Source organism: Trachinotus anak, unplaced genomic scaffold, assembly GCF_046630095.1.
Source record: "Trachinotus anak isolate AG129_WGS33_773 ecotype Australia unplaced genomic scaffold, CSIRO_AGI_Tana_v1 ptg000007l, whole genome shotgun sequence".
NCBI classification, from domain to species: Eukaryota; Metazoa; Chordata; class Actinopteri; order Carangiformes; family Carangidae; genus Trachinotus; species Trachinotus anak.
The window spans coordinates 1,017,135-1,030,709 of NW_027273858.1; the positions used below are offsets into that span (position 1 = coordinate 1,017,135).

The 13,575-nt window shown below is 42.2% G+C and overlaps 1 protein-coding gene across 6 annotated transcripts in view; it reads left to right on the forward strand.

Annotated features, from left to right (window-relative positions):
* Positions 1-13,575, forward strand: part of ehbp1 (EH domain binding protein 1) — a 132,484-nt gene that overhangs the window by 90,072 nt on the left and 28,837 nt on the right. For 5 of the 6 annotated variants that reach the window (XM_071479834.1, XM_071479838.1, XM_071479836.1 and 2 more), the window contains 3 exons: positions 3,936-4,074; positions 4,693-4,793; positions 7,688-7,811. In XM_071479834.1, the coding sequence (XP_071335935.1) occupies positions 3,936-4,074; positions 4,693-4,793; positions 7,688-7,811 (364 nt within the window). The remainder of the gene's footprint in view (positions 1-3,935; positions 4,075-4,692; positions 4,794-7,687; positions 7,812-13,575) is intronic. The other variant, XM_071479839.1, reaches the window with a different exon arrangement.

Genomic DNA, 13,575 nt, shown 5'->3' on the forward strand with positions numbered 1-13,575 from the left:
GTGTGAGTTCCCACTTGACCCTCACAGAAGTAGAATCACCGTTCGACTGACTCCAAACCAAATGTGAAACACTTCATCCAAAAGTGTTGACGTTCAGTTTCACTTTTTGACTTTTGATTCTCATCAGTGAACTCAACACCTTATATGGTAGCCTTCGCCATTGGTGTATAAATGTGGGCGGGGCTTCTATTGAACAGCTGATTATATTTTTAAACATAATACTTGGCCATCATGACATTATTAAGTATGTTTTCTAATAACCTGTTGACTAAGAACCAGAGATTTTGTTACTGGTGCGTTTGTTTGACTTTCTGTTTAGAATAGGGTTGGGGTTGTGTTAATATTAGTTAATGAATGAGCTAATTAACTGATTATCAGCCTCTTGTTGTAAAGCTAACAATCACAGTTAGCTGTTACATTTTACAAATGATGGCACAACAGGTAAATTTTCTTACATCATGTGACATAATATAAAGTATAGTGTTTCTGCAGTTGTTTAATTGAGCTGTTGAATAAAACCAATAACTCTAAGATGATTTATCAGGTGCTGAATCTTCTATTCATATGAATTTATATTAATTAATTAATTAATTAATTACAAAGGTCTTCTACATCTACACGTGTGCATCCACACAAGAACGACCTGTTCTCAAATCACTGTTGTTACATGTAATCAGCCTTTATTTGCACTAGTTCTGTCTTTCACCTCCACGCTGGTGCCACTAATGGGTCATAGTGTGATATAAATGTGAAGCTGCACCAAATTAAAACGACACAACTAGAACAAGTGAGTTATGTCATTTTACAGTTATTGGCTTAATGTGTCTGTGTTTGTGCAGATGTCACTTTACTTCTTCTGTCCTTTTAAAGAAAGAATTATAAACTGTCTTGTCCCGAGAGGATTGGGCTTCCCAAAAGTCCTTCAGGCGGGTGGAACGACCTGCAGGAACATCACACACACACACACACACACACACACACACACACACACTCACTCTCATTAGTGATTGTGTGTATGCGCAGCCTCGGTGGCGCACGATAAGGGCATGCAACGCTCAGCAGACTGCAACATTAGTCACGCAGCCCCCTGCATGCACATTCACAGACTCGCACACACCAGAAGCACTGAATCACCACTGCCACAGCTTACCACAGCGATGATAGCAGCGATAAGAGAGAGAGGGAAAGACAGAGAGAAAGATGGGAGGAGGGAGGGACAACCCAATATCTGCTTGTCCCAGAGCCTGAAAGAGAGATGAAGGGGTAGCCAAGTGGGCAGGTGTTCTGTGTGGGGGTGTGGGGAGGGGGGGTGAGAGAAAGACATTGTATAGTTAGTTTTAAGAAGGTGTTGAAGGCCAGTGGAGCTGCTGCCTTTGATCATCATGGTTTTGGTGTGTGGATGTCTGGTGTTCATCAAGGTCCAGTTGTAATGTGGCAGCAGTTTAACCTTGAAGCAGAGGCTGTTTGACCTCTGGTTGTAGTCCAATGAACAAATCAGAGTCACAGCAGTGAAACAATAAGTGATAATTGGTTAGACGGCCTCAGTGTCCTAATCAGTCTCCTCAGGGATTTATTCTTCTGTGGTTAAATAAACAGTTCCCTGTAGATACTGCAGAGGTTCGCAGTTTTCACCAGTCACTAAACTAAACGTATAAAAAACAAATCCTTCTCATGAAAATATGACAAGACCGACACATTAATCCAATAAATCTTTTGACATCCAATTATCAGTGATTGTTACACTTTTCCTATAAACAAGCATATTAGATATTCATAAAATCAGCCACTCAGTGAGTTCTGTCCACTGCAATTTATACTACATACCACTACTACACTGTTTGTTGAGTGGGTGGCTGAAGTGGAATCTGGTAGAAGTTGTTTTACCTATGTGATAGTGTTACACACATCATTTTAGATTGTACCTTTTTTCCTTTAATGAAAGGTGTTCACTGTGTAGAATTTGTTGTAGAAAGTTAGTACATATCCTCAAACCTGGGAATGATAGTTTAATCGCTGTAAGAGGAGGAAGATGTTTCCCTTTGATACAAATTTTTTTTTAAACATCAGCCCAGGTTTGCAAACTAAATTATATTACAGTGAGACTACAGTGAGATTTCTCCCAAAGAAAAGCAGTTATGTGAGAATATGCACATCTAAGCGACATAAACCTGAGGCCTGAGGCGGTTCCACTGACGTCACATGATCTTTGTGTGTTCATGAGGTTCAGGAGAACTGAATGTAAAGTTTAGTTTAAAGGACTATGGAGACATTTAAGCTTCAAGTGGATATTTCACTGCAAAAAATATCCATCATCAAAAATGTTATTAAACATGAAACAACAGAGGTCATTATTTGCTGGAGCCACCGTGAAGTATTGATCCCTGATCGAGTATTTGATACAATAACTACACAACATGAGATAAAAGTGATGTTAGAGTGTCACTTTGTGAAGTTTGAAATTGCAGCCTTACAGTTAACAGAAACCAGACACTTATTTAGCCAGAACATCACAGTTGTGAATGTTGGTTTTCAGTGGAAGATAAAGAGATTCAGTTTTAAGAGGTAAATAAACAGTGAACTGAGAGAAGGTCTTTACCTGCTAATGTTTCCTCCAGATTGTCTTGTGCTGCCCTGAAGGTTCTCGCACACACAAACAGAAGCGCTTTCACACACCCAAGTTGTGGCCTTATGTTTTAAAATGTTTAATTGGGCATTTTGTACATAGCAGCTCATAAATAAATTTGCCTCCGTTTGAGTAGACGTGAGGTTTTAAGTGGTGGTTGAAGCTGACAGACTAATAGACAAAACAAGGCGAGAACAGACTAATTGCTGACGTTGTTTTTGAAAGTCAATAATCTGAAGCTAAACTAACAACTCCCCGTCTTCAGTTTGTTCCCCACCCACACTGTCTCTATTAGTCGTCCTTGCTCTGCTTGACTATCTCCCTCTGTCTCAAGCAGTGGAACATGTTTGCCCTAATTGTCGACTTTATTACATGTTTCGCCGTCTTATTAACGTTGCCACAACGTCAATCTTAGCCCGAGTCGGTTTCTTTTCCACTCGGCTTGGCATATTTGGAGGCCTGGTAATAAAACATTTCTGCATGCCGTTTTTTGATAGTGGAAGAAGGAAGCGTGTAGCTTTTTAACACGTGTTCACTTTGAAAACAATAGCGTTTTTTTGCATTTTGCATAATCTGAATATATTTTCTGGCTCAGGGTTTTGTTGAAAGTCAAGTTAATTGCCTCCTTTTTGTCTCTCTCACTCATGAGAGAGAATGTCTCTCTGTCTCTCTCTCTCTCTCTCTCTCTCTCTCTCTCTCTCTCTCTCTCTCTCTCTCTCTCTCTCTCTCACACTCTCACACTCTCACACTCTCACACACTCACACACTCACACACTCACACACTCACACACTCACACACACACACACACACACACACACACACACACACACACACATATCAACTTCTACCAGATTGATCTCATGGCCTGTCAGTAGATGTGTTTACGTGTGCACCACTGTTGTGATGTTGTGTTAGGGTTGTGGTCACAATAATCATAGAGCAGCTGTGAAATCCTTAAACAGCTGCTTAATAAAAGCTTGAGAGCAGATCTAAGTGGCTGGTAGAGGCCGACAGACTAATAGACGAGATGTGGAGAGGCAGCAGACTAATTGCTGATGTTGTTTAAAGTCAGTAATTTGAAGTTTAACCAACTACACTCCTGTGTGTTTTCTGCTTGAGTGTTGTTTGTAGATGATGTGCCTTTGTGAACTTCTTGCAGTTGAATTTATTCATTGATTGACTGCTGTTGTGACAGTGACTGAGAGTGCAGCATCAAACATAGCTGATATTTCTTGATCAATATGATTACACATATCATCAACAGATGAGTAGCTGTTGAGACTGAATGTTATATATTTGTGTGTCTGACAGAATAACGCTGAGGAGCTGCGAGCGGAGCGGCTGCGCAGAGCAACAGAAAAGCTGCGCAGCCCCGTCGTCTTCAACAAGGACTCTGCAGTCCGGAAAACACAGCTGAAGTCCTTCAGCCAGTATGTGGAGAGCAGACCAGGTGGGAGACAATACAACACAAACACACATTTACACACTTTGCATAAAGTATTTACCCAGGGAGGTATGTTTGCACTCACCAACACTGGCTCACATACATCCAGTTCACACCTGAGTGCAGGTAACTGGCAGGAACCTGCAGACATGTTGAGGAGCAGTGGCTCAGTTCTGTCATAATTATTGACTTGTTCACTCTCTGCTGAAGTTATCTGTTTGCTGTTATCAGTTTATACACATTCCAAGATTTCACCGCAAACATACAAACCAACCATAACTGCAGAATCAGTCGCCTCCAAACGCCTCACATCCAAAAACAAAGACGGAAAAGTTGATTGTTACCCTGGAGCACAGCAGGTTTTCTCAAATGTGTCATCCTAAGAATATCAGCAGCAGTAAACACACAGAAAAACTAGAAATAAGTCTGTTTTATTTTTCATTTTCATTTTATTTTGCTCCTGAAGGGAATGTCCACCTCACTGACTCCACTGCATATTAAACAACAGGGAAAATTCACTGACAACCAAGTGTGAATTCCTCGACTTCTATGTACATTTTGCTTTTAATTACAAAAGAGATTGTTTTCATGTTGACATGTGTCATCATCTTCTCACCCCTCCAGAGGTGAAGAGACAAAAGTCTATTCCCGAGGATCTGAAGAGGGCCGAGGAGGAGAGAGGTTCACCGACAGAGGTCGATATTCGCAGACCATTTGAAGAGGAGGTTTGTCCATTTCTTTTTCCTACTAAATCATACTTCTCTGTGGGAGGAGATAAAGTTGAATGCATCCCCTAAAGTTGATCCCACCTGCAGCAACTGACAGGAAAAGCAGAAGAAAATTTAAAAATCTGTACATAAAAATTTGGTCTGCTTTGGCTGAAGCCTTTTCCTCATGAAGTCTGTGCAACGGACAGATGATCAAGTCTGAGAAAAGATGGCAAAGTAAAAAGTGGGATTGAGGGGTCAGAAGTGAGGTTGTGTCTCTTAATTGCTCCCTCTTGGCCTTTTTTATTTCCTATTAGTCAGCTCTCTTTCTCTCTCTCCTGTCTTGTCTTAGATAAATCTGTCAGTGAGCTCCTCTCTGCTTAAATTTCCCTCCTCTTCACCTTGTCCACATCACACTCTTTCCCTCTCTCTCCCTCTCTCTCTACTGTCCTCTCTCCTCTGCACAGACATCTAAGTATTGATCTAACAGACTGCCATTTTAATTATAACAATGGTAGATATCAGCCTCTCTGCCATTCAGAGGTGGATGTGTGCGTCTCAGAAAAGAAATTGTGTGTCTGCGTGTCCTTCAAGTGTGTACACAAGCTCTCGCTCTCTTCCCAGCGTGTGTTTGAACTTGTGCGTACAAAGAGTGTGTCTATAAGAATGCTATTATTTCAGTGAGTGTGTGTGCCGCTGGAGACCACGGGGTGAATCTCTCTTCCCTCTCCCACCCTCGACCCTGCACTCTCCACCCCAGTCCCATGCACACACACACACTCTCACACACACCCTCCTCCTCCCAGTGCCTGGGCCCCAGGGTTAATGGGTGTTCAACCTTTCCATTATCCCGATCAGCCAAGAATTACCTGCTGAATGATGTTTGCATTAATATAATATATATGGTAATTTCCCTCCTCTTAATTACGGCTGGGCTGAGCGCGGCAAGGGGAGTGGGCTGATCATGTGTAAAATTGATTTGCCAAGGAAAAATATGGTGATAGAGCGAGAGCGCGCAAGGAGGAGGAGGAGGAGGAGGGAGTTGGGGCGGTGGGCTGCTGGGAATCAGCGCACACATACACACACTTGCACAAATCACATGTGCACAGAGTCACACAGATGCACACTCTCACACACTGGAAAGAGTACAGGAAAAAGTGCTGGCCTGGGTGGAATGAAATAAAAACTTTCTCCTGCTCACTAGTTCTCCTTCCCATTAAGAAAAATGAAGTGCATCAGCAATAAAATGGAGATATTTTTCGGATGCATCCTCAGTAGTGAATTTGAATAAACATTTTCCTCACTCGGAGGAGTTTCTCTGGAGAATAGCAAGTAGCCAGGAGACAGAGGTGAAGAGGGGTCACAGATGGACTGTGTATTAAGTGCTTATGGTTATAGAGTGATGTGTGTGTGTGTGTGTGTGTGTGTGTGTGTGTGTGTGTGTGTGTGTGTGTGTGTGTGTGTGTGTGTGTGTGTGTGTGTGTTGAAGTATTCACAGGTGTCTTTGTGTGTATGAGAGGTCGAGAGACTGTGGCTGTGGAGTGGTTTCATGTGGGGTTGTTAAGATTTTAAGGTTTAGTTTAATGACTTTGCAGGTAGGTAATTACCACATGAGGGATTTAAAAGTGTTAAATTAGCAGTTAAACATGAAACAGCAAAGTCCAGTGACTGATCATTATTTGCTGGAGACTCCATGAATATAAGTATTGATCCTGGATCGAGTATGTGACAGTATAACTGGACAACATGAGATGAAAGGTGGTGCAGATGTGGCACAGTGAGGATGTTTGTTTCCTTGATGATGTAAGAGGTTAGAGGTCACAAAGTGGGCGTCTGTCAGAGTTAGTTCGTTCAGATATTTTACCCTCTTCACTTTCATCATCAAATGCAAAACATATTCTCCAAATTTCATCAACAAGGAAAGTGAACTGATGACAGAGACAGCTGATGCCTGAACACATGAATACACACATTCTTAAATAAAAACAAGTAAGATTAACGTCTGTCTCCAGGATCCTGACATAACTCATCTTTCTACTTGATGCAGACATTCACAGGCTCCACTACAAACTCCTCGTTTTTCCAGTTATCTCATTTATATCATGAAGTAGAGCCTGCAAGTGAACATGAATTATTATGCTCTGTCATTCAGATCTTATTTGACCTTAAGTTGAGCAGCCATTCTGAGAGATGCATTTGGTCTATTTACTTTATGCTTCACATAATTGTTAATTTTATTTATGATTCAGATACCCAGTTCATTTGGGTTGAGCTGTGAAAAGAGGAAGACCATTGTTGAGGAGTCAATTATTGATAAGTAAAGTGACCAGTGATTATTTAAGCAAGCTGCTTTAAATTTGTGTTACCTTGATAGTTTGATGTGAATAAAGATTCACTTGAATGTGTCTTCATCCACAGTCACTCTAATCCAGCTATTTGGAGCTTTGCTGTTGTATTCAAATACAAATTATAAATAAAAATATAATACAACTATAAAGTGGTTTTGAAGATGTGAGAGAGGGACTCAGAAATGCCAAACAAAGCTCAGATGAAACAAGAGGCAGCAACAGTTAGTCTCAAGCTGTAAATATAATCTGTTGTGAAATTAAACTCTTTTCTGGGGAAATTCTCTTTTGTTTTTTTGTAAGATTTGTTGACACTGTACATCTACTCTCCTCCTCCCTCTGCTTTACTCCTTCTCTTTCATTTCTATTTTTTTTCTACCTTCATCACCTCTTTGCTTCTCTCCATCTTTGTATTCCTCTTCTCCCTCATCCTGTCTCATCTCTCTATCCTTTTTTCTCTGTCTCTGTTTAATGCTGTATCGCACTCCTCTTCCTTTTCTCTCGTAACCATTCTCTCTCTCCCTCTGTCTCTCTCTCTCTCACACTCACTCTCTCTCTGGTTGACAGAAGGCGTTCAAAGACACCAGTCAGTATGTGGTTGGGGAGCTGTCTGCGCTGGAGAGCGAGCAGAGGCACATAGACGCCCGAGCAGCTCGCGTGGAGAAGAGGCTGCGCTATCTCATGGACACAGGTACCCCAAGCCCAATTACACTGGAAAAACTGTTTTGGCAAATTGAGCGTACGCACGCACATACACACGCATGTACACTTGGGGAGTTTGTGTGTGTGTGTGTGTATGTGTGTATTTATGTGTGCGTTTGTGTGAGAGAGAATCTTTGAAGCCCCCCCCCCCCTCTCTCTCCCTCCCTCTCGGTTGAATGTTGAGCGACGGAGCGCTGGGTGGATATGAAAGGAGGAGATGGGGGGAGTGAGGGAGGAGGAGGAGGTGGAGAAGGGAGGGGAAGGGTGGATGGGGAGGGAGAGAGCGGGGTAGTGTGTCTCGGGGATGGGAGAAGAAGGGAGACCTCTCTGGGCTGGGGTGATAAGGGAGCCCTTCATGGGGGAAACGATAACTGGGTGCGATAGCGGAGCCCCAGCCGAAGTCTCCGCTGCAGCCGTTTGCCAGCTGCGGCCCCAGCCAGCCAGCCTCCACACTATTGAACAGTGCGCTCAGCCATGCACAGCTACACACATACACACACATACACCCTCCTTCCCCTAGTACATATCTGGCCTTCATTGATATGCTGTATAAGGAAAGACGGGGGTGAGTTAAAGGGAGGAGAGAGGGAGAGGCAAAGAAATGTTTAAAAAAAAAAAAAAAAAAAAAAACACGGCAACACAACATGAGCACTGACACAGTTCACAAATCCACGACAGACACACACAAATGCTTACACACCCGTGCATACAAAGTGCAATCTGGTTTGGCGTACGGAGCCGGATTCGGAAGGTTTTTATTTAAGATTTGGCCGGGGGTAAAGCCTTGTTAAGACATGAGACAGTGTGCCGAGCCAAAAGAGGGGCCTTGGCTCCACTAAGTCCCTAACTGAAATTGGAGAATAGCATCCCATTTGTGACACTAAACCATCCCATTCCTCACTCCAGAAAAAAAAACATGGTCCCAGGAAGTGTTAAATTTTGATGTTTGCAAATGTTCTGAAAGTGTAGGTACAGTGTTCGCTGTAGTAATTTAGTAGCAGCTCTCGTGCTCTTTCTGATATATCAGCTCCTAACTTGGTGGATTTATCCCCCAAAATCCTAAAAAAGCAACACAGGGGAGGATAGAAGAGGAGGTTTTTAGAAAAGGAAACTGGGGCGGTGGGATTTACGCTCACCTTCTCCATCCTATTTGGGTTCTGATATCGAGACTATCTCGCCTCTGTTTGTTGTGTTCGCTTTCCTCCTTTTTGCCTCCCTCCCTGCCTCTGTGCCCTCTTCCCCTGTTGGAGCGCACGCCATTGTGTCAATCTGAAGGGCTGTTTTTCCTCCTTCTTCTTCGCCCACTGATAAAGCTTCCACTAGCCAGCAAGACGCCAGGTTATTTACTTCCAAACACCTTCAGCCATAAAGATTTCTCTTTATATAGTTGTATAAATATACCTGTGGTCCCATCCTGAAAAATAGGATTCACCAGAAAAGGAAGCGGGTGACAACAGGGAAGGCGAGGACGAAATAAAAACAGGATATCACGAACAGAAATTCATCTTGGTTGCTTTTCACCCCCTTATAACATCAGTGGGGAATGAAATTGAGAAAATGTGGTTTTCACAAGTCAATACACTGACTACTGGGTGAAAGATGTGTGTATATATATATATATATATATATATAATGATATGTGTTGTATACTGTATCTATGGCATTTTTCAAGTGTCACCTTTGGTCAGTAATGATCATCATCAGCAGTGAAACATGTAGAATTTGTGTGTTGGGTCAGAAGAGATGGATGCTGGGAAGTCTGTGCTTCGCTGTGAGACGTCAGTCAGTATTTAGGACACCCTCAAATTGGCACCAGTTCCACACTGGCATCGCCGTGTGGAACGCAGAGGACAACCTACCACATGATGTCGAGCACGTTGCTCACTTCCTCAAAGTGTATTTCTGTTTCCATATCTCATTTTGCAGAACTTATCCCAGAGACTCATCCAATAGGTTATGGATTGTGCCTTTAGGCCGAGGTCTGGAGGCATCAGAGCGAGATGTGCCGGTGACAGGTGGTCACTAAAGTAACCTTTATCACCTCAGCAACTGAGGTCACCTTTCTATAGGCTGTCATAGATGATAGATATTTTTCTCTGAACCCTGAATACCTGATTGAAGCGCCGGCTGATTGGCTGTTAGCAAAACATCCGGTATTGATCCGTACCATCTGACTGGTGCCTGTACCTTACTAGAGGATATGGTGATAAATTACCACCAGCTACCAGCATTTTTTTTTTTTTAACTCTGCCAGCCACACTTTTGAAGACCTGCCAATGTCTAGAGGTCCTTTTTATTTCCATAATATCTGCTTAGATGTCTGAGTGTTTGGTTTAAATTTGGACCTACAAAGTCCACAAAATTTCACAGAATTCAAATCTTGAGCAGCACTTTCCTCGGCTGCCAATAAATGTTCAGGGGAAGTCTTCCTAACAAGACAAATTGGCTAAAAATCAGCTTGATTAAACTTCAACAGAGCCAATCATCATATAAAAGCCTGTTGTGGGGTCTTTTAGGCACAGTTCACATGTGTTTGTCAAATTTATTACTTTGAACATAATGAATATTGATTAATTTTTTGACTACAGAAGGATGTGGGTGTTGTAAAGTCCAAAACACTTTCTGATTGTGTGGTTGGAAAATCCACCAAAAAGATGTATCAGCTGCCTCAGCTCGTCTAAAACACCCTCAGTAATACAGACCTCAAGTTCTTACAGACAGATACTGTCCAACCACTCACAGTACACAGGTGTCACACCTCAGTAGAAACAGAGCTGTGTGTTTCTACTCTACCTCTATGTTCTGACATCTTCATTACTACCTTTTGTGTCTAATAGAACCGTTCTTTGTCCAAGGAAAGTTGACTAAGCATCCAGGCTTGTTTTTAACAGCTCCCTTCCTCACACATGAGCTCACAGCTCTCCGTCCATTAACACATGAGAACAGCCTCAGCAGTTTTTCTGAGACAGGCTGTCCTCAACCTCCAGACCTGTTTTTGTAACTTTAGTGAAAAAGGACACACAAAGAACAACCTCTTTGTCAACTCGTCCAAACCAAATCATGTGCTTATGAAATACAAACACAAACCTGAGAAACGTTTGGATGCAAATAAAATCTGACAAAACTGTCCAGTATTTTGACTGAGCTGGAGTTCATATGTGATAATATAAGATAAGATAATTAACTGTAGGGGAGGTTGGGTTAGCACTGAGATGTAGATCTGCAGGTGTCACAAAGACAAAAGATAAGAGGTTTACGGATCTTTTAACGATCAGCTTTGTTGTGTGTGTGTATCATGAGCTTCACTGACTGTTCCCATATGAACACTTTCAGATTCAGACATGTTTTTTATAAAGTGTATGTGTGTAGTCTCTACCCCGAACTGTGTGCAGTGTTGATAGACTCTCTGAGCAGGGCGGCTGTGCCGAGTACTCATAGCAGCACATATGATCATGTGATTCAGACCTCTGGAGGCGAGTTTGGGTGAGCTCAGTGTGCAGTGGTGCTGTGGCAGCGCACAGCACCGCAGGACTGATGGGCAGATGTGAACAGACAGACCGACTGACCCATGACTGATTGTTCATCTCTCTGCTCCACCAGCAGAAAGCCTGGGAAGATCCACTGTGCTCTGCTGCTCCTCAATATGCCTTTCTTTGATATCACATGCTTTTGCTTTGTCATTCCTGCAGCCTTTTCTTTCTTCTTCTCTCTCTCTCTGTGGGCAGAGTTTACACATGCATGTGATGTGTAATATTTCCCACATGAAATCAGGTCTTTAATAATCTTAATTTTATTTATTTCTTCCCAATTTCAGTAACTTATCAGTCACCTCTTTGTTTTTGTTCTTTCTAAATCAATATTCTCTCTTTTGTTTTTTCTCATCTTTCTTTTTCTCTCACTCTTTCTTTCTCAGTCCTCTCTGCTTCTCTGCATCACTTTTTATTTGCCCTGTTCCTTTTTATCCCTGTGAATCTCTACCCCCACCCCCCCACCCCCCCTTTCTCTCTCTCACCCCTGCTCCCCCTTGTCTCCCTCTTTTTTTCACACATTTCCTCCCCCCTTCTCTCCCCTGGTTTGGGCACAATGCAGCTTTCTGCAGCATTTTCTATTACGCCACAGCCCTCCCCAGATGAATCCAAAGTAATTGGGGTGGTTAATTTATTTACTCAGAGGCAGTTCACAGCACATTAAATAATAGAGATAATTGAACAAGAATTGTCAAGTGTCTTCTGATATCAGACACATTACAGGAGGGAGTGTGCATAAAACTCCATTTCTATGCCCCCATTGTTTATGGTAATTAAGTACACAGATTTATTCCTTGGTTGCCTTCCAAGCTTATGGCAAGCGCCATTGTTGTCTTCTATTAATATGTAATCAGTAAATAGTTTAATTTTCTAATCTGCGGTTGGAGAATTCACTTTCTAACAACTCTTAATTACTGCTGGGCTCTAATGAGTCTCGCCATGCTGACGCAGCCAGCCAATCAGAAGCCAGGGCCGGGTCGGGGGGGAATTTGAATTCCTGCGACGCCCCCCCCTCGACTAATGAACTTGTTATTCTTGCACCACTGGGAGCACTGTCCTTCACACATGCAACACTAGGAGAATGTTCACCTCCTGCAACAGACAGATTATTTATAGGAGTTTATTGATTTTATGAGGAGATTATATGATTGTGTGTGAGGCTGTGTGTTCATTCCATATACATTATTCATTTTAACTACATTATTATCACATGGTAAAGTTTTGTTACAGTATCATACAACCTTTTTACACAGTGCTCTAAGAAAAGTGGAACAATTTGCACAGAATGTAAAGCTTGAACTTTTTAAGTGTTTTATTCTATTGTGATTTTTAGCTGAATGAAGATACCATTCATCATTTGTGTGTTTCTGCCGATGCATGTAATGCCTCTGACCTTGGCATTGTTATTTTTCTAAAGGTATTGTTACACAGAAAAACATATCAAACTCTCCTTATTGAAAATTCAGCTTGAGGTATGAAGGAGCATTCAAATGCATCGTGTAGCCTTCGCAGAAAATCCCCCTGCCCCTTTTTGAATATATCTCAACCACCCCCTACCTGGCCTCTGCACCTATTTACACACACCTCCCATTTCAAATAGCTATATAACCTGCAACAATGGACGCAATTATCCAAATAATGGCACTTAGCTGCACCGCAAAGCTGCCCCTCACCTACTGTGCATTTGATAAGAGATAAACAAGCAGAGAGAGGAGAGAATGAGTTTTAGCTCTCCCAGATTAACATATGTTTAAAAATTGCACTCGAAGCCGATAAGATTGACACAGGGTTTTTATGGCGCGCGTTCCTTTAATCTGCCTTTGTGTCTGCGAGTCGACGAGAGGAGAATGGCACAAGGAGGGATCCAGCAAGAGCTTAATGTACTTTGCACATGCAGCCTATCCTCCTCAGTATCTGAGAAAGGGACAGAACAGACTGTCAGTGCCTTCACACTGGGAAGAGCTACTGGCCGCTTTGAGTCGGGCTGTGATTATGTGGAGGACTGCAGAACGTTAAGGGCTTAAATGCCAACCTGTAGCTCTAAATCCCAGTTGTTCAAACTAAAGCCTGCAGGGATATTTTTATCTGTTTAATTGTATTGTTGTTACTTTTATTTTCCATTATCAGGCATTAAATGGTCAAAGATCACCACAATAATAATACTTTTCTGGAAGCTTTTCTAAATTAATGCACAGTTGCATATAACCTGTTAGAAAAGTATGAACA